We start from the raw sequence: 25849 nt of genomic DNA on the forward strand, positions 1-25849 counted from the left end.
CTTCCCGTTATATATATATATATATAGATAGATATATACGTATATCTATATATATATGTTGGTGGTGGCTAATATCTAAATCTATCTATCTATCTATCTATCCATATATATATATGTATATATATATATATATATATATATATATATATAATATATATATATATATATTATATACACACACATGCATACATACAGATATTTATTCATACGTGCACACACACATACATACATACATACATATACACACACACACACATTTATATAACCATAAACGCTTCTCTGCTTTAAAAAAGACATACAAGGGATCGCGTCACACCAGTTCGATGAATAAAAAAAATATGGAATACTTTACGAAAAACAAACAAACAAAAAAAAAAGGAAAGAAAATAGGTTAATATATATATAATATTGATTTCTTTATTTGGCCCAAATTTTTAAGGGTTGCTATCGTTGATAAACTCATGTTAAGGATATTTTATCGCCCCTGATGTAATGACCGGTTAAGTTGACCTCGGCAAGAATTAGAAAATTGGGTCGCGTTTTACTGAATTTAAATTTAGTGGAAAATATAATAGTTTCGGTTCTGTAACCATCTTTGCCAAGAATACAGCTGTAAAGTTAATTTCGTCACATTTGCAATTGGAAAGACGCAGTTGCAATCGGAAGGAGACATAGCAAGTAATAGGAATGACATAAAACGAATGAGGATGAGAGAGAGAGGGGGGGGAAGAAGGAGAGACGGAGAGGGAGAGAGAGATAAAGAGAGAGGGGGAGATTGTAAGAAGCGAGAAGGAGGTAAATAGAGAGTAAAATGATAAAGAATAAAGGACAGAGAGAGAGAGAGTAAGTGAGTGAGTGAGATATTTTTTTAAGAAAGGGAGGCTGACAAAGAGTAAGAAAGGCAGTGAAATATTGTTAGAAAGGGTGTTAGGCAGATAGAGGGAGTGACAGAGAGTAAAAGAAAAAGGATAGAGAACGGAGAATAGAGAGGGGGAGAAAGATTGTAATAAGCGAGAGTGGGGGGAAGACAGAAGGTGTGACAGAGAGTAAATATAGATAAATGAGGGGAAAATAGAGAGAGATACTGTAAGACGGGGACGTAGAGAGAGAGAGAGAGAGAGAGAGGGCGTGACAAGGAGTGAAAAGATAAGGAAGACAAGAAGAGAAGGAAATATAATTAGAGATAAGGTGCGTGACGTAAGGGAGGTAACTCGTAAGAAGGCCAGGCTAGCTTTGTGTCTATTTCAATTGACAATTGTAGCGTGAGCCTGTTTATATCATTTCTTACTGACGCCACAAATATAAAACTTACTCCCCCATACACTTTCTGTTACCTAGAATGGAAAAATACTCGCTGCGCTGATTTTATCTGAGGCTATTCTGAACTTTTGTTTGTTTGTTCACAACATTAATCAACACAAACTTAATTCCGAGACTTGAAGTAAATTTCAAACTGAGCTTTCACTATCGTTCTCTCTCCCGCCTTGATTTGTATTTTTTTCCCTTCTTCTTCTTCTTCTTCTCCGTCTACCCTACTCCACATCATCCCCCACTTCTTTCATTCGTTCTGTCTATCGCGGTTGAACGTTCGCCCTTTCTCTTCAAAAGTATAAAATCTTTTTACGTCTTCAGGTATTGATTATATTTTTTTGGATCAAGTTAATACATTTTTAAAGAGATTTTACTCAGACTTGGACACACGCACACACATCCATAATATACAATGGGCAATATCGAAGAATTGGTACTATCAAAAATCAACAGCAAAAAGGTTGTGATATTTTCCAAATCGTTCTGTCCATTTTGTTCCAAAGCCAAACAGGCTTTCAAAGATCACATTGGTAGCATCATCACTCCTGATGATTATGAAGTGATGGAATTGGAAGATCATCCAGATGCAGAAAAAATCTTGGATTACTTGCTAGATTTCACTGGATCCAGAACGGTAAGTTAACATGGTATCTTGTTACTTTTGTTATTTACTAGCTTTTTATCGCCAAATATCGTTTAGTAAGCCTTACCATTAGTTACGACACGAAGGAATTTTTTTTAAAAATTTTATTTTTATCTCTCTTTCCTGTGTCATAAATTTACATCATCCTCACCACCAACATTGTTGTCACCATCGCTACCGTCATCATAATCGTCGTCATCATCATTAATAACAACTACAACCTCTCATCGTCATCAAGTTGACATAATGTTGTATATTTAGAGTTGACGCGCTTTTTATTATTATTATTATTATTATACATCCCAGTCCAGTGTTAACAATGTATATCAATTTAGCTGGACCAATTATTTTACCTTTTCATTTTTGTATCATTACTATATACTATATTTCACTAAAAACGTTTATACATTGTAAGTATATATATATATATATATATATATATATATGTAGAGAGAGAGAGAGATATGTAAATTTAATTTCCTCCGAAGTGCCGACTATAATTTTGTTTTTGTTGTTAGTGTTACTGTTATTAACTCTTTGCCTATAACAAAAAATCTGCTTGATGCTGTACCTGCCCTGTTCCGGAGCAAACATATGTCAAACCACTTCAATCATATCTAATAAAATAATATGTGTAATTTTCTCGTATGTCATGTAATTGTTTTAAAGTGAGTTGGAAATTTCCACTCACCCTCTGGAAGCTCTCCAAAGTGAGCAATTTTAAACCGAGGAACAAACCTCCGCCTGTCTTAGAACGAAGTCTCCTCCTCACACTTGTCTTTCACTTTCTCCACACTCTTTCCTTTTTACGTTTTACTCTAGCGAAGCATTATCGTTGCATTCCTCCTTGTTTTACCGTTTTAATAGACGTATTTGAAAGCAGACACCGAAAATAAACATCTAATCAATAGTGATTAGAAGTGATTGTTTAGTTTAATTTAAAGAGATAATCGTATGTTTGTATCTTCTTTTGTTATGAAAAGGTTGGGCCGACCATAATTGACAGCTAAATACACACTACTACTTTTAACAATGCGTGGCTAAGCAAATAATTATTTGCAGTAGACTTAATTGCTTTCTATTAATTTTTGAAGCATTTACTGCTATTTGTTCACTTTTATTGCTTTTTGCGGGAAGAAACAAATATATCAAGTACCTGTTCTTATTAAAAGTTTCAACGCCCCAACTGCTTGGATTATATTAGCACGTGTTTTAACTCCATAAGGTCTAGGTATCGCGCTAGTATTTCAGGGATCGTTATCATCTTTACCCTGGTAAAGATGATAGCAGTTTGTATCATCAGTTTTAAATTTTATATCGACGGTATTTGTAATAAATGTTGAAACATTCACGTTTATTTCCGTTTCTTTCTTTTTTTCTTGTAGATATCCGCTTACTAGCACCAGATAAATGACTATTTCTAAAATAGATTATAAAGTTTCTTTCTTATAAAGATTAAAGGCATTCTTCATGACTATCCTATGAGGTGTCTCACCCTTCGTACTACCTCGAATTTGCCCTTTACAGGCACACAGCTCCTATGTATCAATCCGACAGGAATGTACGCTCCTTCAGTTTGCAAGCACATGCTATGTCATTTGATATCTCAATGATGTACTTAATATTTCTTGCTATTTGACCCGACATTTAGTAGTTTCTTTGAAAATAACTTATACACTTCATAAAACTAAAGGGAGAGGCGCAGGGTTTTAACTATGACGATGTTGTATTAACTAAACAAATATTTTCCTATTTCGCTCCTTAGTCTAAATGTTGATTCCCATAAATTCACTATATCAGATGCACTGCCGAAAACATCCGCTTCTTATACGAGCCAACGAAGAAGCCTCTACATAGTCGCTCGGTCGGTCGGCTAGAAATAGATGTAGCATTCTTTCGACTTACATCGAAACACTTGGCTTTTAAAACAACGCAGTCCCAGATGTATGAAAAGGGGTTGGTTAAAACTGGTACACCTTTGATCATAAGATATCTTGATCGCGTTTGACCAAACAAGAATGATATAACTGTTGTTTGTATGTAGAGCAAATCATCTTCACCAGTAGAGCAGGTTGCCAGCGCCCGGGGCAAGGCATGTGTTACAGGAAAAGCGCGCTATTTTATTTTCGCTTTTTATTGTATATTACTCTTTTTATTTTATAATTTTGAACTGTTGCTCCAAGGTCCACTGCCCACAAACCCCACGCTATACCTATTTCTTTATTACCCACAAGGGGCTGAACATAGAGGGGACAAACAAGGACAGACATAGGTATTAAGTCGATCACATCGACCCCAGTGCGTAACTGGTACTTATTTAATCGACTCTGAAAGGATGAAAGGCAAAGTCGACCTCGACGGAATTTGAACTCAGAACGTAACGACAGACGCAATACCGCTAAGCATTTCGCCCGACGTGCTAACGATTCTGCCAGCTCACCGCCACCATTGAGCTTTATGGAGGATATATCCCTGTCCAAGTTGTCATGCTAGAGGTGTTAAACTCATCCAAACAAACTGACCAAACTGTCGTTTTAAATGCTGCAGATTGCCGATGCTTCAACTTAATGGAGCGAAACGATGGAATTTGAGGAAAATTAAAGTAAAGTTACTAGCGGCCCATCCTTGGGTTTAGTACTTCATTTTCGCTTTCATCAGTCAGCAATGGTAATAACATTTTGTTTGGCGACCAGCAAAGGCATATCTTTTTACATGTTTCAGTTATTGTACAACAATAATGGTGTGGCACTGCCTTAAAGGGTTTAGTCGAACAAATCAATTTCAAGTCTGGTACTAAATCAATCGGCATGTTTTTGCCGAACCTCTAAGTTATGAAGACATAAACAAACCGACACCGGTTGTCTAGCGGTGGTGGACTACAAACACAAAGACGCACGCGCGATTGCACACAAACACACACATGACAGGATTCCTCACAGTTTCTGTCTATCAAATTCATTCACAAGGCATTGATCATCTTGGGATAACATTAGAAGACCCTTGCCCAAGATAACTGTGTGGTGGGACTGAACCCGAAGTCACATGGTTGTAAAGTGAGCTTCCTAACCTCACACTTATGTCCTATAAGTGTCAGTGCCACATAAAAGCGCCTGTGCTAGCATCATGTATAAACACCCAGTACATTCTGTAAAGTGGCTGGCATTAGGAAGGGCATCCAGTCGTAGAAACCATACCAGCGTCCCATAGCATGGCACCTTGGGCAAGTGTCTTCTATTGCCTCAAGCCAATGACCAAAGCCTTGTGAGTAGGTTTAGTAGATGGAAACTGAAAGATGCCTCCCGTATATATATATATATATATATATATGTATGTATATATAAATGTATATATATATATATGTATGTATATATAAATGTATATATCTATATGTATGTATGTATATATAAATGTATATATCTATATGTATGTATGTATATATAAATGTATATATCTATATGTGTATGTCTTTACATCCATTTTTGTCCACCTCCACCTCTCGACAACTGATGTTGGTGTGTTTACATCCCCATAACTTAGCCGTTCGGCAAAAATGGACCAATAGAATAAGTACCAGGCTTCAAAAAAAAAAAAAAAATTCCTGTGGTTGATTTGTTTGACTAAAACCCTTCATAGCAGTGCCCCAGCATGGCCACAGTGAAATAACTGAAACAAATTAAAGATTTTAGAAAATGATATATGCACACATGCATATTTATAAGATACGAATGTGATAAGGCCAAAATGCAAAGTGGAACTATAAAGTGAAAACAGAACATTGTTCTATTTCCATTTTTGTAGTTCATTTTGTATTGTTTTGGCCTGAAGTTCTTATCCAATTTAATATCACACAATACTTCACCCTAGCTAATTATATTCTAATATTTATACATTCATGTATGTATGTGTGTGTGTGTTAGAGTTGACTTGAGTAGTGTCAAGTGTTTCCTACTCTAGCTCAGAGCCAACCCAAATCTTGTTAGTGGATTTGGTAGGCAAACTGAAAGAAGCCTGTTGTATATATATATATCCTCCTCCTTATCATCATCAGTTATATGTGTATTATATATATGCAATATATGTATATACATATGTGTGTGTACTATATATGTATATATGAAAGGTGGCGAGCTGGCACAATCGTTAGCACGCGGGGCGAAATGCTTTGCGGTATTTCGTCTGCCGTTATGTTCTGAGTTCAAATTTCACCGAGGTCGACTTTGCCTTTCATCCTTTTGGGGTCGTTTAAATAAGTACCAGTTATGCACTGGGATTGATATAATCAACTTAATTCGTTTGTCCTCTCTGTGTTTAGCCCCTTGTGGGTAGTAAAGAAATATATATATATGTATATATCAAAGGGTAAAGACCCCCTTCGGTCATGAATAATCATGGGATTCCACCTAGAAAGTTCCCCTCCGAGGTACAAGTCTGGGCAAAGTTGTTCATGGAAAACCAGCAGTTGCCCATGCATACCAGCCTTCTGTCTCCATACCACTGATGTTATCCAAAGGAAAAGTAAAGACCAATACAGCTTGGCGCCATTGACATCGCAGCTCATTTCTACACAGACACACAGCCTGGTCTAGGAATTGAACTCACAACCTCACGATTGTGAGCCTGACACTCTAACCATTGAGCCATGTGCCTATATGCATACACACACATATATATATACATATACATATATATATATATATATATATATATATATATATATATATATATATAATATATATATATACACAATATATATATATACATATATACACACACACACACACATATAAGAGGGAAACCACTATGTGGACACCCTTATGCTAGAAATAGATCCGCTTATATATATATATATATATATATATATATATACCAAGTAAGTTAGGGGTTGTGGACCCAACCCACTAAGGGATAATACTTATCCAATATACTGTTGGTATAATATATCCAAATTATTAATGCACAAGTGTTTTTAATTGCAATGCAATTTACTTACTTATTGTATTAAATGGGTGAAGCTAAAGAAATATTTTACCATTAATTTATAATACAAATAAGAAAATGGAGAAACAATTTAGTTGGTTTATCAGCTTTAGGATATTACAATCTTGACTTATTTATTTAACAAAACAAGAACCATGATAACATACATATATACAGTATAAAATTCAATACATTAATGTTTTTTTAATAACTACTTGTATTATTATCTTATATGTATTGAATTTTATACTGTGTATATGTATGTTATTATGGTTGTAGTTTTGATAATTAAATAAGTCAACATTCTAATATCCTAAAGCTGATAAACCAACTAATGTGCTTCTCCATTTTCTTATTTGTAATATATATATATGTGTGTATGTATATATATATATATATATACATTATATATATACATATATATATATATATATATATATATACATATATATATATACATATATATATATACATATATATATATACATATATATATACATATATATATATACATATATTATATACATATATATATATACATAATATATATACATATATATATATACATATATTATATACATATATATATATACATATATATATATACATATATATATATATATACATATAATATATACATATATACATATACATATACATATACATATACATATATATATACATATATATATATACATATATATACATATATATATATACATATATATATATACATATATATATATACACATATATATATATACACATATATATATATACATATATATATATACACATATATATATATACACATATATATATATACACATATATATATATACACATATATATATATACATATATATATATATACATATATATATATATACATATATATATATATTTATATATATGTATATATATATATGTATATATATATATTTATATATATGTATATATATATATGTGTGTGTGTGTGTGTGTATGTATGTATATAAAGGCTTAACCTGTTGTAGTTATATAGCACTTTAATGGCAGACATAGTTGAGAACTGATGGTCAGGAGGTATAAACCGAAAGATAAAAATTGGCCAAGCTAACCGTTAAATGTCAAAGGATGGGAGAAACACAGCAAAAGTAACTGGTAATAAATTACAGGTGAAAAATAACCTCCTCTTCCTCCTCCTTCTCCTTCTCCTTCTCCTCGCCAGATGAAAAGTCCTGTTACTTATTTTGCAGGTAGTAGAAATGGTATGGTAAGCAACAGCAACAGCAGCAGCAACATCCCTGAGTAGTTGTAAAGTCAGTTTGACATTAGGAAAGATATTTAGATGAGAGCCAACATAAGTTTACTTCACAGTTCATTGATAATTATTTAATACCAGCAGTGCCAGTAGCAGCAGCAGCCAGTGGAGGTGCAATGGCCCAATGGTCAGGGCAGCGGACTCGCGGTCAGAGGATCGCGGTTTCGATTCCCAGACCGGGCATTGCGTGTGTTTATTGAGCGAAAACACCTAAAGCTCCACGAGGCTCCGGCAGGGGCAGCTGGCGACCCCTGTTGTACTCTTTCACTCCAACTTTCTCTCACTCTTTCTTCCTGTTTCTTGTCCCCGACTTCCTACGCCACCGCTGAGCCTGGATGTGCATTTAACCATCCGTCGATGCTCTCGGTGTCGGGGTGGTTGACCTGCTTTCTCTTCTGCGGGTCTTACGAATAGCAAAGGACCACGTTTCGGACTCCTCCCACTGGACGAAGACCGTTACGCTCAACAGCAACAGCAACAGCAGCAGCATCACCACCACCACCACCAGCACTACCACCATAATCATCATCACTAGTTTGATGTCCATTATCCCGTCCATGGGTTCAGATGGAATTCATTGAGGCAGATTTTCTATGGCTAGATGCCCTTCCTGTCATTCGACCCTCACTTGCTTCCAAACAGAGTAATATTTTTCCCATGACCAGGCAGGTTTTCACAGAAGACTGTGTGGGAATGAGACCATTTACAACTGTCACTACACTCTCGGAGTGGTTGGTATTAGGAAGGGCATCCAGCTGTAGAAACTCTACCAAATCAAGATTGGAGCCTGGTGCAGCCATCTGGTTCGCCAGCCCTTAGTCAAAATTGTCCAACCCTTGCTAGCATGGAAAGCGGATGTTAAATGAGGATAATGATGATGATGATGTGAGGTCACAACAAGGAAACACAAACACACACACACAGACATGCTTCTTTCAGCATCCCCTTCCAAATTCACTCACTCTAGCCTAGGGCCAACATGCCGTGTAGTAGGACTGAACTCAAAGCCATGTGATTGGAAGGCAAACTTCTTAACCACACAGTCGTGCCTGCTGCAGACAAAACATGAACGCTTTGCTATTTTCAGACAAGGTAGCCAAAAAAATATATATGACTCCTACTTAATAGTCCTCTGGATGCTAACATATTTATCATTCCTTTTATATGATTCACTCATTGGTTGCATAACAAACAATTCTTGCTAGTATTCAGAACATACCATCCAGTGCTGTCACCATTACTGACTTAGGTTGACCACTTGACTGAAACCTTCTGACTTCATATCCTACCACTCTATTACATCATGGGTAATTTAATAAGCATTTCTGGGCCACTTAGTTGGCAGCAAAGCCAACAAGAGACCTTCTAGGTAATTTAATCAATTAGCTGAAAAACAAACTTCTCGTTAACAAATTCTTTGCCATTTTTACAATTGGCACTCATCATCATCACTATCATCATTTAATGTCCACTTTTCCATGCTTGCACGGGTCAGACGGAATTTGATGAGACATATTTTCTATGGCCGGATGTCCTTCATGTTGCCAGCCCTCACCTGCTTCCAAGCAAGGTGATGTTTCTTCATGGCCAGATAATGTTGTTTTGTTAAAGATTGGAAACAAACGATGTCACTTGTTTATAAATTTGATTCCAAAACAAAGGATACACCCAAAGGATACACCCAAAAGATACACCCAAAGGATACACCCAAAAATGCATGCACCGTACACATGTACATGCATGTGCTCACACATTCATACATATATTTTATTTTTTTTACTTGTTTCAGTCATTTGACTGTGGCCATGCTGGAGCACCGCCTTTAGTCGAGCAAATCGACCCCGGGACTTATTCTTTGTAAGCCCAGTACTTATTCTATCGGTCTCTTTTGCCGAACCGCTAAGTGACGGGGACGTAAACACACCAGCATCGGTTGTCAACCAATGCTAGGGGGACAAACACACACACACACACACACATATATATACATATATACGACAGGCTTCTTTCAGTTTCCGTCTACAAAATCCACTCACAAGGCATTGGTCGGCCCGGGGTTATAGCAGAAGACACTTGCCCAAGATGCCATGCAGTGGGACTGAACCCGGAACCATGTGGATGGTTAGCAAGCTACTTACCACACAGCCACTCCTGCGCCTATGATGAACTTATCTCAAATTCCACTCCAAAATCCACTCACAAGACTTTGGTCAGCCTGGTGCTATAATAGAAGACACTTGTCCAAGGTGCCATGCATTGGAACTGAACCTTAGACCACATAGTTTCAAAGCAAGCTCCTTGACCACAGATCTATGCCTGCACCTAGCCACACTATTATGTTCTTTAAAGACTTTTGATGACCTTAATATTTTTTTAACTTTGTGACCCAGATGAAAAGGTGAATTGGCAGAGTCAGTAAGGTATACCACTGCATTGTGGTAGTTGTTCCAACCCCCTGCTTTTTAAGTTCAAGCCCTACCGGGGTTTACTTTGCCTTTCATCAGTTCAAGGTCACTAAAATGCATAGCAATCTAGAGGGAGATAGGTGGAACTGTTAGAGTATCAGATGGAAAGCCTTGTGGTGTTTGCTTTGGTCCTTTCTGTTCTGACAGTAATGCCTGTAATGACACCGATACCAAGTTATGTTGGTCCTAAACTGAACACACAACTCCACATGCACTCCCCCCCACACCTATATGTGCATATGTATGTGTGTATGTATGTATGTATATACGTATGTATGTGAATGATGAGCTCTTTTCAATTTCTGTCGACCGAATCTACACACAAAACTTTGATCAACCTAGGACTATAGCAGAAAACACATGCTTGAGGTGTTGCATAGTGGGATTGAACCCCAAACCACAAGGTTTGGAAGCAAAAGGCACCTACACAAATGCACTTTGGTTTACACAAATATAATCTTTGTGGCTTAGGACAGGTTCCACATTTGAGATAACATATCCTTGACTAGATATGCAGAGCATATACTCTTGTTTAATTAGTTACTTTTTTGTCTGATATACATTCAAGCAGAACTTATTATTATTGTAATTATTATTATTATTACTTCCGGTTTAGCAAAGGCAGAGGTATTGTTTTCAGTTGTGTTTGTTTGTTTGTCCATGGACAAGATATCTCAAGAACTGCTGGATGGATTTGGATGAAACTTTCAGGAATGTTTGGCCTCATGACTAGCATGAACTGATTAGATTTTGGGTTCGATCTGGTACTGGACAAAGATTCTGGATTATTTTTCTTGTTTTTTTACTTAATTTTTGAGAGCAGTAAGGTTCATTTTTAGTATTCTCGTTTGCCTGGCATGCTAACAATTCTGCCAGCTCACTGCCTTAATAATAATAATGATAATCTTATTGGCCCATTGTAAGCATTGCTCAGGTACATTATGACTCGTTGGAAAAGGGTGAAAGAGGACGCGGAAAACAGCATTAAGTCAAGTAAAGAACATCAACAGTGAAAGCCAAAAGTCATGCTCAATACACAGAATAAAAAAAGAGAAAAGATAGAATAAAGGGAAGAGTAAAAGATCCATAAAAATAAGGTGTGTAGGCATGACAGGGATAGTGTTGAAGCTGGTAAATAATAAACTAGAAGCAATGTGAATGCTATCATTGAAAAGAAACACTAGACTGTTGAGAAAGGTTAGTAATGATTTGTATCAACATAAGAATGGAAACAAAAGCAAAAAGGTCAAAAGAGATGTATGTTGATGAGCTGTGATGAGATGAAACAGAGGTCAGCATTTCAGGTAATGTCTTTCATCAGTGAAGTGTGTCACATTAGCATTGGTGCTGGTGCCACATAAAAAGCACTGGTGCTGATGTCACGTAAAAAGCAGCATTTGAGCATGATTGTTACCAGCGTCGCCTGACTAGGACTTGTGCCAGTGGCACGTGAAAAAATATTCGAGCAAGGTTGTTGCCAGTGCTGCTGGACTGGCTCCTGTGCAGGTGGCATGTAAAAAACACCATTTGAGTGTGGCTGTTGCCAGTACCGCCTGACTGGCCCTCGTGCCAGTGGCATGTAAAAGCACCCACTACAAACTGAAAAAGAATGACAATGGGTTAGTACTAGACTAACAGGAACACAAGTTGTTTGAATTTTGCAATGTCTCCATAAGTCCTGCTTAAACAGATCTATGGTACACAGATAACTGGCCAAATATCTGGATGTAAACCACAGGTCAAACACTCAAGATATTAAGTACTTTTATCTTGTGGATACATGCTTGGGATGTTGGGGACATGGAGTTTTCAAATTTTCCATTCTTTGACCAATATTCTAGTCACAATGACTTAATCTTCTTTTGTGTTCAAGAATTGATATTTGCTCCTGTTTTTCAGATTGTAAAGATCAGTTAACAGAGATCTTTTTGCCTGCAATTGCTTGCGGGTCAAGGCTACTCTTTTTGTCTGATGCAGTTTTGGACAGTTATAGTGCTCGGCTGAATTATAGAGTAGAATGGTAGCCAGATGTTAGAGACAGAAATGAACATATTCTCACTCCTACCTTCTTTTAGGGATGGTGGAGATTATTCTTACTATCTTACAAATGCATTTTCACTCATTTACTACTGTATTTCTGTTGGAATACATTGCCTTTGTTTTAATTGATTTTCAAAATAATGAAGAATTTATTGAAGTAATTTCATCTTTATTAATCTCATCTTTGGAACATAAATTGGTATGAAATTTTAAAAGAAAGGTTCTGATGAAATTTTGATGAAGCTGATCAGTTAAACTTAGATCACTTTAAAATAGGTAGATTGTAAATTAAATCTCTTTAAAACAGAAAGTTTGTATCATAAAAACCGCAGGTGGTCTCAGGTGCGTTGGTATGAAACAATGATCTTACTACATAATATATAAAAATAACAATAAATCAACTAATATACTAATATTGCGGTGCATCACATGACAGCCAAGATAGTAATGTGTACAGTGTTGCTATAACAACACCATGCTGATGATACAACAATATGTTGAATTAAAAAAAAAACCTTCATTATAACATGTGACAATCACATTGCAATAATGAGCTAGTGAGCTAATAATGACCATCTCTACATGGTCATTTGACCTGCTAAAAATAACAGCAAATATCCTCCAAAACACACCCTACTGTCTTAAAAACGAAGTGTTCATTAGATAACGTAGTATTGGATATTACACTTGTCCCAAAAATACAAGATGGGATGGTCCTGAATGGAATACTTTTAATTAAAGGTTTTCTTGGTTAGAGTTGACCATGAGCTAACATCAACAATGAGCCAATGAAGGAGCCTCTACATAGTTTTTCAACCTGCGAGAAATAGCAGCCAACCAAATGCCCTCAAATCACAACCTGCCGTTTTAGAAAAGGATTGTTTGCATAATGTCAGCGTGGTGTCATGGACATGTCTTTTATCATAAGTTTGTTTAAGTGCTGACCTGGGGCTAAACAATAACAGCACTAGAAACAAAGCTACAACCCCTTAACACAGGATACCCCAAATCCCAGATTATATTTCTATAAAAGCTAGGATAAGGCAAATGACAATGAAGACCTAATGACATACATAAAATAATTCATTTTGTAAATAGATACCAAAATCAGTATTTAAACTTATTAATAAATATAATCATAACATCATCAACCTTCATAACCAAACCACAAACCCAACTACAGCATTCTGGTATATTTCCAAACACTATGATAGGGAGAGTCTTTAATGACCACAACACATCTGAGTTCAAAAGCAATACAGGTAACTCTAGAGAGCAGTGCTCTGCAACCGGTATATTGTGGCAAACTGGTATGCCACAAGATGACGCTAGGTGTGCCGCCAGAATTTTGAAAAGAATATAAGTGTACCATGAATGAAAAAAGATTGCCAAGCATTGCTCTAGTGGCAACATAATAACATAACTTCTAAACTTTATTTATATCTTTTGTTACTGTATTTATTTTGAGATGCTTTGTGTTTCTTTCAATTACTTTAAATATAACAAAGAATTTAGTAAAATAACTTAGTTATCATTAAACAAGTGTTAGGAACATAAATTGTGACTAAGGTTTGGTGGAAGATTTTAATTCAAAACGTATGAAAACAAGACATTTGTACTCAGAGACAGACGGTTTCAGCCGGATTGGTAACAAAAGGGTTAAGCAACTTGTACCTATACCAGTATACTCTCATGTATTGCCTAACTAAAAACCAAAATTTCTCTCCAGTACAATATTTTCTGCACCACTGACACTTAACTACTGAAACCATGTGGCAGTCTTCTAATTCCTTTTCCATTAGCTGTCCACCACCACCACCACCACCATCATCTTTATCATTGTTGACTTTGTCATCATTGCCAACATCATTATTCACATCACAGCACATGCCTATGTCATTATCATTTCATCATCATCATTGTTCAATATGTGTCTTCCATGCTGGCATGGACTGAATAGCTGGACAGGATCTGATGAACTACAGGACTGAAGCAAACTCCAGTGACTGCTTTACCGTGGTTTCTACAACTGGTTGCCCTTTCTTATACCAACTGTGTGTACTGGGTTTTTTTTTTCCTTTTTTTTGTGTAACTGTCGTGGTGAGAGTCACTGACACCCCTCACAGATTGGGAGAATGGACTAGCTGAACTCTTATAAAGAGTAGTGTTTGGTAGTAGTCACAAAGAGCATTTTGGAAGTCTCGCAAAATATGTCACAAGACTTCCAAAATACTCTCTCTCAACTACTACTGACTTCTACTCATTATATAAGGTTGGTGAGTCTATTCTCCAATTCGCCAGGGGTGTCAGTGACTCTCACCACAACAGTAACCCACATCTATAAACAATACAAAAATACATTGATGATATACAAAGAAACTTAACTTGAATCACTTCCATCAAGAAACTACATTACAGTCTACAAAATTCAACAACACCACAACTGACCACATAGATACCATGGTACATACCTTCATTAAAATAATTGGTGACTCTGCCAAAGAAAAGATACCCCATGTGGGATGTGTTCTTTAAAAGGTTCTACAGTTATTTTGAAAGCATTACTTATGCCAGTTCCATGTTTTATGCTGATGCCACATTAAAAGCTCCCAACTCATACTGTAAAGTGGTTGATGTTAGGAATGGTGTTCAGCTCTCTGGCTTGCCAGCTCTGGTCAAACTGTCCAACCCATGCCAGCATGGAAAAATAGATGCTAAAGGATACTCTCTCTCTCTTTTACTCTTTTACCTGTTTCAGTCATTTGACTGCGACCATGCTGGAGCACCGCCTTTAATCGAACAACTCGACCCTGGGACTTATTCTTTTGTAAGCCCAGTACTTACTCTATCGGTCCCTTTTGTCGAACCGCTAAGTAACGGGGACATAAACACACCAGCATTGGTTGTCAAGCTATCTAGGGGGACAAACACAGACAAACACAGGGGGGGGTGATAATAGTATTAGTAATGGTTTCAAATTTTGGCACAAGGCCAGTAATTTTAGGGAGTTATGGATAGTTGCATGAATGTGTATATTTTATGATTTAACTTTGCATATTTTAAAAATAATTAAGAATTGAAGTTAAACTTTAACATTTCATATATATTTGAGAAGATGAATAAAATTTGTGGATTAGTTTATCATTAGTTACGTTCATGCGGTATCTTGCAACAAGCAAATCAATGGTGGCACGTGAAAAAACATTCAAGCGAGGTCATTACCAGTGCCGCTGGACTGGCTCCTGTACAGGTGGCACATACAAAACACCATTTGAGTGTGGCTGTTGCCAGTACCACCTGACTGGCCTTCGTGCCGGTGGCATGTAAAAGCACCCACTACATTCTTGGAGTGGTTGACGTTAGGAAGGGCATCCAGCTGTAGAAACTCTGTCATATCAGATTGGAGCCTGGTGCGGCCATCTGGTTCGCCAGACCTCAATCAAATCGTCCAACCCGTGCTGGCATGGAAAGCAGACGTTATACGATGACGCCACCGCCGCCGGAATGCTTCCCAAGCATTTGAACTTACAACCTCTAACCACTGAGCCATGCACCTTCACTTGTAGCAATGTAAGTGGTCCATAAGGACATATTTTGAAACGGTATTACTGATAGGAAATGTGTGACGTGGACACCAAACTTTAATATCGTTTACAGAAATTGCAAAAAGCCGTGCAATGTAAAACTGACAAGACAGAAAAATAAGTAGATAAATGAAAGAAAATAAATAAGTATTTAAAAAAAATATAATTTAAAATGGTACAAATTTATCAATACTTACCTTGATTCTGTTGCAGTTGACTGGTTTTCTTCCCTAATGAAAACAAAGATTTTAATGTATCATTGATAAATTGATAAGTAGTAATTTTTTTTTTTTAAGTTATCAAAATATAAGGTCATCACTTCATAAAATTTGAAATTTAAAAAAAACAAATTATACATATGTGTGTGTGTGTGTGTGTGCTCAGGTGGAAAAAGGGTGGGAGAATATGAACTTGTTTTATGAACATACTTACAAGCATATTCAAACTAGATTCTCTTTCTGTCTCTGTTTCTCTGTCAATCTATCTCTTTCTCTGTATTACTCTGTCTATTTATCTTTTTCTCTCCCTTTCTCTTTCTCTCTCTCTCTCTCTCTCTCTCTCTCATTTATACATATCCGTGTCCCATGTTTATCTTAGTAAATCAAAAGTTTTCTAACATTAAACACCTTTCAAGAACTATTTTTAGTACTCAAATTTTATTTTAAATATGTCATATTAAACATAACTAATCTATATTGTTCTCATTCACAAATTTATACAAGTGGATACACTCTAATCACAATAGCTGCATATCTGCACCTTTGTTTCATAATTGTTGAATGTTTTCTCTTATCATCTTGTAACCTTTATATTGTTATTCCATCATCATCATCATTTAACATCCGTTGTCCATGCTGGCATGGGTTGGACGGTTTGACTGGAGTTGGTAAGCTGGAGAGCTGCACCAGGCTTCAGCCTGATTTGGCATGGCTTGTATTCTTTACTCTTTTTATATATATATATATATATATATATATGAAGACGCATGACTCATTGGTTAGAAAATCAAGCTTACGATCGTGAGGTTGTGAGCTTGAATCCCGGACCGGGCTGTGCCTTGTGTTCTTGAGCAAGACACTTTGTTTCATGTTGCTCCAGTTCACTCAGCTGTAGAAATGAGTTGCGACATCACAGGTGCCAAGCTGTATCAGCCTTTGCCTTTCCCTTGGATAACACTGGTGGCATGGAGAGGGGAGGCCGGTATGCCTGGGCGACTGCTAGTCTTCCATAAAACAACCTTACCTGGACTTGTGCCTGGGGGGTAACTTTCTAGGTGCAATTCCATGGTCAGTGTCATGACCGAAGGGGGTCTCAGTAATATACATACACACACACATGTCATTATCATCATTGATTGTTTATGTTCCACACGTTCATACTTACCAACTTACCTACCGCTTCCCCCCTCCCTCCCTCCCTCCCTACCTACCTACTTACATACAAAGTTCTCGACTTTGGGAAAAGAAAATACGAAAGGATCAGTTAATTTATGATTTCGTTCAACGTATTCCCCCCTCAGATTCACACACTTATTGCAGTGGTCCTTCAGTTTTTCTAAGCCCTGTAAAAGAACTAGGAAGATTGGGCCTCCAATCAGGCCTTTTGTGATACCCTTAAAGCCAAGAACTTATCAGCACCCCATCGTGTTTGTACCATCAGTACACTCTTGCTTAAGTTTTCTGTTTTAAGTCATATTTCAGTTTTTTTCATTGTTATGAAAGATAGCTGTATTGTTGATTAATCACTGTCAAAACTTAGGTTAAACATGTTCTTATCAAAAAAGTATAAATTAAACTTTAGTTTTTAAATATTGGCTACCTAGAGCACACATCTATTGGCAGAAGTGGCCGTGTAGTAAGTATATTGCTTACCAACCGTATGGTTCTGGGTTCAGTCCCACTGCGTGGCACCTTGGGCATGTGTCTTCTACTATAGCCTTGGGCTGACCAAAGCCTTGTGAGTGGATATATATATATATATATATATATATATATACATACATGCATGTGTATGTATGTGTGTTAGTGTTTGTCTTCCCAACATCACTTGACAACCAATGCTGGTGTGTTTATGTCCCTACAACTTAGCAGTTCAGTAAAAGAGACTGACAGAATAAGTACTAAGCTTACAAAGAATAAGTCCTGGGGTTGATTTGCTCGACTAAAGGTGGTGCTCCAGCATGGCCGCAGTCAAATGACTGAAACAAGTAAAAGAATAACAGAATTGCCTTGGCAGAATTCAATGATAACATCAAGCTATAAAGAATGAGGTAATTGAGTGTGGCTGGTTGGACATTCAGTGGAGGTGCATGGCTTAGTGGTTAGGGTGTTGGACTCATGATCATAAGTTTGTGGTTGTGATCCTGGGTCAGACGACGTGTTGTGTTTTTTAGCAAAACACTTCATTTCACGTTTCTCCAGTCAACTCAGCTGAGATGAGTAATCTTACAATGGACTGGGGAATATATGTGCCATTGGGGAATATGTGCACCACAGAAACTGGGAAACCAGGAAACTGGCCCTATGCATCTATATGACTCAGGAAGGATCAACTGGACATTCAACTTCGGCAAGCAGCACATTTTGGCCCTGGAGGTAAACACATTCGCACATGCACAAATCATTCATCATTGTTCGACCGTGGTTGAGACAATGGAATTTACCATGCTACGCCAGACTTCACAGTCCATCATGGCATTACGGAGGTCCTGTTGCTGGATGCCTGTATCCCTGGAGATTACATTGTGACATGCACAAAACTATACTCGTAGAGAGGGAGAACAAGAGATAGTGAGAGCAAGCGAGATATTACATATACATACAAGCATTCACATTACACATACATACAAACATAGCTAGATGCTTACTAACATAGACTGAGAGAGAGAGAGAGAGAGATGGGAGGTGAGGGAGAACTAGTAACTAGTCTAATGTCCACATCCAATTAACAAAGCCAGATGTTTGGCGCCAAAACAGATATACCACAACATCTCAAACCTAGCTGCTAAAACTCCCAGTGAACAATGTCATTACTCGTTGTAATATTCCATTACAGCAATTGATAAAATCATATACAATTCTTTCAAAGAAAAATTATTCAAACAGTTGTGCACTCAATCAGTTATGTTTGCTGAAATTAATGCGACTTCTCTATGAAACCAAATTATTTCAATAAGAATACTTTGTCATTGTGTTTGCTAATATTTCCTACATTTCATAAGGCAGCGAGCTGGCAGAAACGTTAGCACGCCTGGTGGAATGCCTAGTGGTATTTCCTCTGTCACTATGTTGAGTTCAAATTCCGCCGAGGTCAACTTTACCTTTCATCCTTTCGGGGTCGATAAATTAAGTACCAGTTACGCACTGGAGTCGATGTAATTGACTTAATACCTATGTCTGTCCTTGTTTGTCCCCTCTATGTTTAGCCCCTTGTGGGTAATAAAGAAATAGGTATTTCCTCTGTCACTATGTTCTGAGTTCCAATTCTGCCTAGGTCAACTTTGCCTTTCATCCTTTCGGGGTCAATTAAATAAGTACCAGTTACACACTGGGGTCGATATAATCCGTTTGTCTGTCCTTGCTTGTCCCCTCTGTGTGTAGCCCTTTGTGGGCAGTAAAGAAATAAGAAACATTAGCATGCCGGGAAAAATGCTAAGCAGTATTTCATCTGTCTTTACGTACTTATTCTATTGGTCTCTTTTGCCGAACTGCTAAGTTACAGAGACATAAACACACCAGCATTGGTTGTCAAGTGATGTTTGGGGGGGGGGGAGCACACACACATATATACGATGGGCTTCTTTCAGTTTCCATCTACCAAATCTACTCACAAGGCTTTGGTCGGCCTGAGGCTATAGTAGAAGACACTTTCCCAAAGTGCCACACTGTGGGACTGAACCTGGAACCATGTGGTTGTTAAGCAAGCTACTTACCACACAGCCACTCCTGCACCTATGGGGACACGCCGGCCATGTAGAGTCGATCATGCATGGAGTCATGTGGGGTTACTTGTTGGCAGAATGAAGCAATGAGAAGATCCCTTCAAGACGGCCACCTCTTCTGATCAGTGACAACCCTACTAAATTTTTTTTATTTTGGGGATATATCGAAGAAGATCTTACTGCATTTTATATTTCTTCTGGCAGGGAACAACTTTGTTTGGAATTCAAATCTCATAGGACATAATTTTGCTCTCAAATGTTTGTCTTCCCATCCTATCAGCCCTGATTGTATAGAGCAGATCTACAATTAAGGGTATTGTCTCCCTTTTTTTTTTCAGAAATAGTGTTGTCTGTGGCTACATTACCTAATGTACCCTTTATTTGTGAGCTGTATCAATTTTCTGAACTTACTTATTAACACTCTATACTTCCTTTAACCATTTAGCATAAAATCAGTCATATCCAGCTCAAATATTCTATTTGTTTTATGTTAAAACTGGCCAGATCTGGCCTTTCACACTTAACCTACAGTATCTTTCTAAAAATATATACAATCACATCATTGAAATTTCGAAACTATGAGATAATGCATGATTAACATAAATCCTCGAGTATAATTATTCAGATGCATTTTGTGATTTCGGGCGTGAAAATACCTTAAGCTAAGCCTGAAAGCAATGAAGTCATAAAAGAATCATCCATAACTTGCAGTAAGCAACATTTATTAAACGTTATTACTGTTATTTCTTTATTTTCTGCAAACAAAATGCACAAAAAAGCTACATGTTTGCATTATGTTATATGTACAATAATAATAAAGGACGTTACCGTATACATTTTTACAAACCAAGGACGTTATATAGACCTCCTTGACTCATGTTAGAGAAGGGATGCGTATTATACACAAGGTTTAAGTTTTTCAGAGGTACAGCGCCCTAAAAATCCCCTGCGAATACACGTTTGCATTATGTTATATATACAATAATAATAAAGGACGTTACCGTATACATTTTTACAAACTAAGGACGTTATATAGACCTCTTTGACTCAAGTTAGAGAAAGGGTGCATATTATACACAAGGTCTAGGTTTTTCAGAGGTACAGTCCCTTAAAAATCCCCTGCGTACTATTCTCAAGGGCGGACTATACTCGAGGATCTACGGTAATTAAAGGCAATGTGAAGAAATAAGCATTGCATTTGACAGGGTAATCTGAACGCTAAATGGTTAACTTATTTATGGATACTGAATTTTGTTCTTTTGTTAATATTAACCTATCAATTAATGATGAATAATTTTATTTACTTTCATTTTTAAAATTTCTTTTCCAGGTGCCAAGAGTATTTATAAATGGAGTGTGCATCGGCGGAGGAGACGAAACGGTACGCTTAAATTGTGCTGGTGATTTAAGAAGGCAGTTGGAAATGTGAATCCTACTCTCTGTCTTGCAGCAGTTGTTCTCGCAACAACTGCACATTGTGCATATATTCATTGAACAGTTCTTGAAATGGTATCAACATTAGTGAAAGTTTTTTCTTTCTTTTTCTATCATGGTATGCATTTTTGAATAATATTTCTTTTGCCACCATTCAAATGGTCAATAAACAAAAGAAATGAAAACCAAATACCATTGTGTTGGATGCTGGGAAGTTTATACGTAACATTTGTCCCCCCCACCCTTTTTTTTCTTCTGGTGAAGGAGTTTTGTATCATATATCTATATCTATATCTTTCTATCTATTGATATATATATATATATATATATATATATATATACCATTTTGATAATGACGGTTCATTTATTTATGAATGAACTTTATTGTGTTAATATTATGATGTTTCCCCACTTTTTCTTAACACAATCCCTAAATTTGAAATAACCATTTCCTGATATATATCTACATATATATATATATATATATATTTTCCTTCTTACTTTCTCATAAAGAAAATATTAACTAAATCAGAAATGTTTACCTGAGAGATTTTCTCTTAACTATACACTCTCACCTTACCTCTATGCTATTCTTGTATTCTGTTTCCATATTTTTTACTGTATTTCTATCCACCCCCACCCTTGGCTTTCTTTCTCTCTCTCTCTCTCTCTCCTCTCTCTCTCTCTCTCTCTCTCTCTCTCTCTCCCTCTTTCTCTGACATATTCATTGACTGTTTTGTATTTTTTTATATTTAATATCATGAAATTTTTCATTATACTCACAATCCAGATCAAATATATCTAAACATTTACTGAAAATAATAATTTTTATTATCAGTTTATTTTAAAATTAAAGATGTTTATTAGTTTAATTTTTTTTTTCAAATAACCTACAGTCAAATTTTTGCAAAATTATTTTACTTTAGAAATTTAAATAGTGAAAAAACAAAACAAAACAAAAAATAAGAAGAAAAAAAAGAAACAGAATCCTTTCTCAAACTCTTACTATATCTTTCCTTCTCATTACCTCTTCCTTCCTCTAAAATAAAATTAACATATATAAAAATATCAAAAATGTTGATTAGTTAGTCACAGGTGTTTAAAGTAAAATTTAATTTGATTACAAAGTGAGTTACAACTTGTAAACTTTTCAATGTTCTTCTACATTTCATTAAACTTTCTAAGAGACAAATTTGTGAATGTTTCATAGTAACTACAAGTTTATACAGAAAATATATTTAAGTAGATTTGGATAGAAGTGGGATGAGATGATATGGTGCAGCTGTATGGATGCTGATGGTTTGGCACAGCTGACTGGACAATCAGGCTGTCTTGGCAATGGTAACTTTTGGCACTGGAAGCAAACACATGCACACACACACACACACATGCACACACATACACACACACACAGATGCATGCATGCACAAATATATACGCATACAGATAGAAAGAGTGAAAGCAAACGACACAGAGAGGGAGGGACATTACAGTTTATCAGTTGAAAATGATCGGTACATTTCCATCTCTTCAGACACATAAAAAAGAAATATACTCACACATCTCTTCAGACACATAAAAAGAAATATACTCACACATCTCTTCAGACACATAAAAAGAAATATACTCACACATCTCTTCAGACACATAAAAAGAAATATACTCACACATCTCTTCAGACACATAAAACGAAATATACTCACACATTTCTTCAGACACATAAAAAGAAATATGCTCACACATAAACAAACAGAGTAAGAAAACATGGGGAAGGAGAAGAGAATGGGAGAAACATTGAAATATCTGATGTCAAATAATTCAGCAATGCCAAATGGGCAGTGCCAAAATGGCTGTGCCATAACGTTCCAGAGTCTCAAGAAGGTTACAAATTTCATGTGACATATTTCATAAGTTTCTGTTACCATTTGTTGCCTTAAAAAAATATCCCTGTTATTTTGTTAATGAAACAAAGTTCTTCAATCTTATGAGTAATTTTCTTCTTTCTTTTTCTTTCTTTTTTGGTTGATAGAAATTTAACTAATTGATATTTTCAAATAGCAATATTTCATGTAATTGTGGGTCATGGATTGAATTGGTGGAGCATTGGATTACATATATTGCAATGTTAAGTGAAGTCCTTTTACATTGTTAAGTTCAAAAATTCTTTAGAAGTTGGTAAGTTACAGAATAATGATTAAGTCAGTATGATTGATTGCTCCCTACTTCACCCTAGCACTCATCCACTAAATTTGTGGCCTTGTGCCTATGTTAGAAATCCATATTCTTTGTAATTCCTTTTATCTTCATTAAAATTTCTTAAATGTCAGAATTTAGAAATAAAACAAAAAAGTAAAAAATAAAAGAGAAAGCAACAAAACAAAACAAAGGCAGTTAGATTTAGTAACACTCATAATTTATTTAAGAGGCAAAGTAACTGAGTGGATAAGCTAGCCATAGTGAATCATGAGTTATGAGTTCAATCTCTACTCAAGTGCACAACAAAAACAACTTAACTTATGTGCCTCCTTTTTCCCTATAAGAACTAGATCTTCAGAAGATGTAGGGACCAGTTTTCAAAAGATGTAGGAGCCAGATATTCTGGCATGTAGGGACCAGATACTTTGGAAATGTAGGGACCAGATATGAGGATTTAGGGAACAGTTCTTCTGAGGAAGTTGTTTTCAATCTGGGATGAAATGCATCTCTTAGTCATTTAATGATATGGATTTGGAGTTAAACATTGGTATTACAAAACTTTCAAGAGACTCTAAAATATATTTGTCTTATTTTATTTAATCAATGGGAAAAAAAAATGAGTCTATATTTATAATAGATTATTATTTATATCATATATTTATAACTAGATGATTGTTAGTTATTTTGAAAGTAATCTTATTTGGTTGTCATATAGTTATTAATCTAATCGTAAAATATCAAAAGGTCTATTTTTCACCCTTATTTGTGTGTGCAGGTTTTTTTTTTATATTGGAAAAAGGATATTTATATGTTAGTAACTCAAATGTTTTACAATTTCAGACTTGCATTTCATGCATTTTTTAAATACTATATTTCAATTAGTCCCATCTCCAATTGTCAACATATGTCCTATTCAGACATTGCTTTCAACCATATTTGAGCTGAAAGTCTTTACTTTAACGCAAGGTGTTAACTTTCTTAACTTCCCCACCCACCCACCCACCCATTCCACTCTACTAACCTACATTACACTGACATAATTACTAATAAGGTTGGAAAAAATTTGCATTAGAAATGGATAATATAAGTTCAAACTCAGGATGAGGAAATGTATGTATGTTGTATGTATGTATGTATATAATACAAATAAGAAAATGGAGAAACAATTTAGTTTGTTGATCAACTTTTGGATATTAGAATGTTGAATTATTTATTCATTTAACAAAATGAGAACCTTAATAGTATACATATATAGATCTTATAATTCAATATATATATATATATATATAATATATATATATATATATATATGTGTGTGTATATTGGCAGGGCTTACTGCTAGGGTATATATATATATATATATATATATATATACATATACATGTGTGTGTGTGTGTATATAATATGTATATATGCATATAATATATACATACATACAGTATATCTTTGTTTCTATCTATCTATCTCTCTCTCTATCTATACATGCATACATACATACATACATACATACATACATATATTTATATATATTTGTGTGTGTGTAAGAATAAGACAGTTAACATTATTGTGTGTTAGAACATCTGAAAGTCAGTGTAGCATTTTAAAATACAAAAGAGGTGGTTTATAATTGAGAAAATATTTATTATAATCACAATAATACATCCCTGAAATTTAGAGACGAAAACTTATTTGACTTTCAGTTCAGACAGCCATCTTAAATGACCCCACAAACATAATATAAGCACACACACACACACACACACAGAGTTATAATCCGTATAATCTGTCGCATTTGTTAAATTTCTTTTGTATCTTTGTTTTGATACATCCCGAATATGTTTTGATAAGAACTTTTACCAAAATTTTTTTTAGTGGAATAATATGAACGAATAGGTCATTAAAAGAAAGCAAAAATATAAAAAAGGATCTTCTGCTTGAGACTAATCATGTTTTACA

The 25849-nt window shown here is 35.7% G+C and overlaps 2 protein-coding genes across 2 annotated transcripts in view; one reads left to right on the forward strand and one right to left on the reverse strand.

Moving 5' to 3' along the window:
• The window catches only part of LOC115220968 (coatomer subunit alpha-like), a 116313-nt gene that overhangs the window by 67186 nt on the left and 23278 nt on the right, over positions 1-25849 (reverse strand). Inside the window, 1 exon segment of the mRNA XM_029791178.2 lies at positions 16521-16553. Coding sequence (XP_029647038.2) covers positions 16521-16553 — 33 coding nt within the window.
• LOC115220969 (glutaredoxin-C4) lies at positions 1109-24754 on the forward strand. The gene is made up of 2 exons (XM_029791179.2): positions 1109-1945; positions 21594-24754. Exons 1-2 carry the CDS (start codon positions 1724-1726, stop codon positions 21690-21692), a joined length of 321 nt encoding a protein of 106 aa, XP_029647039.1. The 5' UTR covers positions 1109-1723; the 3' UTR covers positions 21693-24754.

Source organism: Octopus sinensis, linkage group LG17 (assembly GCF_006345805.1).
Source record: "Octopus sinensis linkage group LG17, ASM634580v1, whole genome shotgun sequence".
NCBI classification, from domain to species: Eukaryota; Metazoa; Mollusca; class Cephalopoda; order Octopoda; family Octopodidae; genus Octopus; species Octopus sinensis.